The 6,000-nt window shown below is 46.0% G+C and overlaps 1 protein-coding gene across 1 annotated transcript in view; it reads left to right on the top strand.

The window, feature by feature from the left end:
- LOC110405172 (protocadherin alpha-C2-like) overlaps positions 252-6,000 on the top strand; it is a 75,990-nt gene continuing 70,241 nt past the window's right edge. The window contains exon 1 of the mRNA XM_021410232.1: positions 252-2,902. Coding sequence (XP_021265907.1) covers positions 473-2,902 — 2,430 coding nt within the window. The 5' untranslated portion in view covers positions 252-472. The remainder of the gene's footprint in view (positions 2,903-6,000) is intronic.

Raw genomic sequence — 6,000 nt, 5'->3', positions numbered from 1 at the left:
GCAGTTTCAGGAGAAGGCGAGGGGGAAGAAAAAAAAGAAAAAGGGAGAAAAAGGGAGAAAAAAGGGAAAAAAAGGAGGGGTGAGTAAAAAGACCGGAGGGGCAGCGGGGGGGGGTCTCGCAGCCCCCTCCCCCGACACGCAGGTGACTCCGCGGCCTCTGGGTGGCGCCGCCGCCGCGGGCCGGCGCCGTGCGCCCGGTTAGAGACGCGCGGGGCCGCGGCGCCAGGCACAGAGAGCGGCGGCGGAGCGGGGGTAGCGCGGCGGAGCGCAGCACAGCGGCCGCCTCTCCCCGCGCACGGCGGTGGCGGAGCTGCGCGGGACCGGAGCGCCTCCCGCGCCCGCAGCGAACTTCTCGTAACCTTGCCGCCGGTGCGCCCCGGTGCCCGCTCTCTGGGAACTTGGGCTGGTCGCTGAAATATTGGATTATGTTCCTGCCGAGCCGGGCTGCGGGGAGCTGAGCAGGGGAGGAAGAATGCGGGTCTATTGGATGGTCTTCTGCCTTATTTGCTGCACCGCGAAGGGGCAAGTGGTGTACTCCATCGCCGAGGGAACGGAGCGTGGAGCATTGATCGGAAACGTAGCGAGGGATTTAGGAATAAAAGCGGCTGCACTTTCAGCCCGGAAATTTCGCATGATCACCGGTTCAAGTAAGCAATATTTTAATATAAATGCAACCACGGGGGTTTTATCTGTTAACGAGCCAATAGACAGAGAACAGCTTTGTGAACTAAAATCTTCGTGTCTTCTGAATTATGAACTTGTGCTAGAAAACCCTCTAGAGCTTTATAGGATGGAATTTAAAGTCCTGGATGTAAATGACAACTCCCCCAGCTTTCCTTTAAGTGAATATCATGTAAGTGTGCCTGAGTTCCTGTCACCTGGGGCACGGTTTGCGCTCCCTAATGCCCAAGATCTCGATGAAGGTACTAACGGCGTCCAGAATTATACTCTGAACTCTGATGAACATTTCCATTTGGAAATGCAGACACGCGGGGACGGGAGTGTGTATCCTGAATTGGTGCTGAAGAAAGCCTTAGACAGGGAGCAGCAAGCCACTCACAGACTTGTTCTTACAGCCAAAGATGGTGGGGATCCTCCAAGGTCTGGTGATGTCCCTGTCATTGTGACTGTTCTGGATACCAATGACAACGCACCAGAATTTGAGCAATCAGTCTACAGGGCAAGTGTCCTGGAAAACTCCCCCAGTGGCACGTTGGTAGTACAAGTGCATGCCATGGACTTGGATGAAGGTCCCAATGGAGAGGTCACGTATTCATTTAGCAATGCTACGGCTGCAGACCTACAGCAAATGTTCTTAATTCACCCACACACTGGGGAGGTGACGGTCAGTGGCGATTTAGCAGTTCAGAGACCTCTCCTTGAGATGCTTATTGAAGCAAGGGATAAAGGGGCATTTGCCTTGTCAAGTACAGCTAAGCTGCTGGTGGAGATCACTGATGTGAACAATCATGGCCCAGAGATAACAATTGCATCGCTTTCCAATCCCATCCCTGAGGATGCTGTTCCTGGCACAGTGATAGCTCTGCTGAGTATTATGGATAAGGACCCTGGGGAGAACGGGAAAGTAACCTGCCAGATCTCTGATAACCTTCCCTTCCAGTTAAAACCTTCCTTGGAAAACTACTACAGCCTGGTCACCAGCGGGCTCCTGGACCGGGAGCTGATCAGTGGGTACAACATCACCATCACTGCCACAGACTTGGGATCTCCTCCCATCACCACTCAGCAGACCCTCTGGGTACAGATTTCTGATGTGAACGACAACCCCCCTGTCTTTGCTTCTGACACATTTGATGTGTTTGTGGAGGAGAACAATCCACTTGGTGCTTTTCTCTACCAGGTCTCAGCCTCTGACCTTGATATAGGGGAGAACGGGCAGATCTCTTACATACTCAGGAATTCAACGGTTGCAGGCAGTGCCCTGGCCAGCTTTTTGTCTGTGAGCTTGGTCAATGGGAGCATCTATGCAAAACGTGCCTTTGACTTTGAGCAGCTTAGAAGCTTCCATTTCCAAGTGGAAGCCAAGGACAATGGGTCACCAGCCTTGAGTGCTGCCATGACTGTGAATGTTTATATCTCAGACCAGAATGACAACGCCCCAGCCATCCTGTACCCCGTCAGCCAGAATGGCTCAGTGGCAGTGGAAGTTGTGCCCCGCCTGGCTGATGAGGACTACCTAGTGACCAAAGTGGTGGCAGATGATGAGGACAATGCAGAGAATGCCTGGCTCTCCTATCACCTCGCCCACTCCTCCGACTCCACGCTGTTCCGTTTGGCACCGCACTCGGGTGAGCTACGCACCACCCGCTCCTTGCACTCCACTGACCTCCTTAAGCACAAGGTGGTAGTGGTGGTGCGGGACCATGGGGAGCCTCCGCTCTCCTCCACGGTGACTGTGGGCATCCTGCTGGCTGACACTCTTCCCCAGGCTCTGCCTGACTTTGATGATAATGGGGAGCCGCCGCCGCTGCTCAATGCTACAAACATCTACTTGATTGTTTCTCTTGCTTGCGTCTCCTTCATCTTTACAGTGTTCCTCCTCTTTCTTGCCATTGCACGGCTGTGCCACTGCTGGGCTTGTCACCGTCAGGGCTGCTGTTCCAGCATTTGTTGCTGCTCAGCTGATGAGTATGAAAAATATCAATACAGTGTGCACATGCTTCCCAGCTCCCACTTCCCACCGGACATGTTGGAGATCACTGGTATGGGTAAACTGACTCATACTTACTTGTACAGGGCATCTGTAGGCCTTGGGCATGAGAACAGCGGCATCCCAAATGGGAATGCTGGGAATGTTCCCAGCGGCTCAAGGTTACAAGTGCCAGGACCCTGCATCCAAGTGCAGCAAGTCCAAAGTGATCGTTTGAGTGCTGTCCTCATGGTAAGTACTTCTTCCTTTCACCTGTTTTCTCCCAAGCATGTGGCCACTAAGAAGCTCATCCAGGAGAGCAGGTGTAACTTCATGGTACCTGGAGGAAACTTCATATCCTTTTATATATTTCCTAAGGCCAGAATCTGACTGGAAAGCTCTTTTTGGATTGGAGCATGGTCATGGCATGACAAAATGTGCCATACACATTTAGAGTATACAGATGTAGCTGAACATAAATACCTTGTAAGTGAGAGGTAAATACCTTGTAAGTTGAGTCACTCTATTCAGGTAGTTAAGTAGAGTCATGGTAAGAGTTCACACAAGTTTCTAATTCATGATTGGTTTCTACATTTTATGGAGCCAGTGATTTTTTTTCTAATTCCAGAGACTTTTTTCATTGAGGGTTGAGTAATTTACTGAGCCAGGATGCTGGCTTACAGTGTCCAAGTTAGGCCTATGTTGGAATAGCAGGAATTCCATATCCAGAACCTCTTGAGAAGATGTCATTTATAGTGCTCATCTCTCTTTCCAATCTTTTTTTTTTTTTTTTTTTTTTTTTTTTTTTTTTTTGTGAAACTGAAACAGTTCTTCTCTGATCCTCTGGTTTCTTCTCATTACTGTAATGGGTGACCGCGGGAGAAAATATCTCACTGTCAGTGCAACATACGGCTACAATATGGGATATGGTTATAGGTCGTATTTGTTGGGTGTCATCATGTCACTTGTCCAAGATTCAGTTTTCTTATATACAAAATAACATTGGTTGTATTTTTAATAGGTGTTTTGCATCTTATGTATATTTTTGTGAAGTTTTGAGATGTTTTGCCTACACACTATCAACTTTCCCTACTATGCATAGCAGACAGCTAATGTGTGGATCCAACAGTTACAGGCCCTAAAAGCATCATTGCTATTGAGAGCCAGAAGAATTGCCTAGGTAGGCTCAGTCATTTGATTTTGTTTATACTGTAAGATTGCATACTGTAATTAAAGAGTGATCTTTCTTAGTTATGTCAGCTTTGGATGCCTCAGTTTAAGTAACTCAATGAATCCTGGCCTTCAGGAAACACTTTCTGAAACTTAATGCACACCAGTATGTCTCAAGTTCCAAGCCTCCGGTTAGGGATAGTCAGACGGTTGGACTAGATGATCTTAGTGGTCTTTTCCGACCTTAATGATTCTGTGATTCTGAATAATTCTATACCAGTACTTTTTAGGACTGCAGAGCAGTGGCCAGCTCTGTCCAGGCCAACGTTCTGTGATAAGAGCTATTCCAGATATTTCCAAGGCAAAGGTAAGAACCCTTGGTAGACAGATGTGATAATGATCTGTTACCCACAGTTTTTATCCCAATTAACAGTTATTAGAGATTGTAATAAGTTTGTAGTCATAATGCTTATTTCATTATTATGCTTTTTAATGCTTGGAAATGGCCAGTCCCCTTTTGAACCTAGATGTATGGGTAGCTTCAGTAACTTCTTTGGCTAACAAATACACATTCAGCTGGGCAGTGTCTGAAATATACTTCCTGTTATAACTCTTGAGTTTTTGTGTAACTATTTTAGTAGATTTTCCTTTGTTCTAGGAAAGATTCACTGTTCACTCTTAACTATGCAACTAGTTTATCGTGTCTTCTTTCATTAATCTTTTGATGAGGTGGAATAGTTTTGTGGGTGTTTTTTTTGCTCTCTCTTCTCATGCTTTTTTGAACACCTTTCACACATAAGTCCTATTCTCAAGGAAACATCTTTTTTCAAATATATGCTACTTGATTTACTCCTGATGCTCTACCTAGCGTTTAACTGAAGTCCTAGTCAGTTTTAGGCCACTGTAGTGGAATAGAGGACTGTGTCTCTCAGTAAGAAAATAGCAGTTGACAGTATCAAAAGAAGAGCTTGTACATTATGCTTTGGTGTATTTTGAGAATATCATAGATTATTTTGAGGATCTCAAAAAAAAAAAAAAAAACCCACGTTGAAACCTTTGTAGTGGGGAGTTAAAACCTTTCTGGCTATCACTTAACTCAGGCGTTGTTTGCAGGAGCACTAATAGTGTCTTCAGAGTGTATCCGTGGCTGGAGAGTAGGTCATAACGGCAAAACTTTTATAACAAAGGTGATAGGAAAGAACGTTTTTACAATTAATGTCTGTGTTCCTATTGAGTAAAATCTTGAAACTCAGGGTACTAACATATTAATGAACTGAGTAATAATCAAAAATACAAATGCGTTCCGGTTCTTTGTAATAGGAACAACCAAAATGTTTCCAATTACATCTATCCATATTTCAGCCTTTCAGGTAAATTTTTAGCTTTGAGATGTGATACACATTTTTAGGAGCTTTTCTTAGAGGGGAAAATAAATCCTGGATGTTTGCTTTGGCAATTTTCTTTCCGTAGCTCCTGCATGCAGAAATGGGCGACCATAGATGTGACACAAGTAGGAAGCCCAAAGGCTGTGCATTAGCTGAGTTGAGCAGAAGAGTAAGGGAGAAGAGTGAGAATTATGAAAATTTATCTACCCTTAGGAACAAATTGATGTCAGTTATTATTAATTTGGTGCTGATGGTCGTAGTGATTTGTGCACTGAACAATTAACAATGCGTATATAGTTTACATGCATATATGCATGTATATAATTTACATGCACAGCATTCAGCTCTGGAGATCTCAGCATAACGTGGACATGAACTGTTGGAGCAGGTCCAGAAAAGGCCATGAGGATGCTCAGGGGGTTATATCAACTATTCTATGGGGACAGACTGAGAGAGCTGGGGCTGATTAACTTAGAGGAGAAAAGGCTCTGGGAAGACCTCCAGTCCCTAAAGGGGGGCTACAGGAAAGCTGGGGAGGAACTCTTTATCAGGAGGTGCAGTGGCAGGACAAGGGGTAATAACTTCAAACAAAGAAATTACAAATTCAGATTAGATATAAGGAAGAAATTCTTAATGATGAGGACAGTGAGGCTGTGCCACAGGCTGCCCAGAGAGCTGTGGGTGCCCCATTCCTGGAGGTGTCCAAGGACAGATTAGATGGGGCTTGGGGCAGCCTGGTCTGTTGAGTGACAGCCAGCCCACAGCAGAGCACTTGGAACTGTGTGGGCTTTAAGG

Source organism: Numida meleagris, chromosome 12 (assembly GCF_002078875.1).
Source record: "Numida meleagris isolate 19003 breed g44 Domestic line chromosome 12, NumMel1.0, whole genome shotgun sequence".
Classification (NCBI taxonomy): Eukaryota; Metazoa; Chordata; class Aves; order Galliformes; family Numididae; genus Numida; species Numida meleagris.
This window is presented reverse-complemented; position numbering and strand designations above follow the sequence as displayed.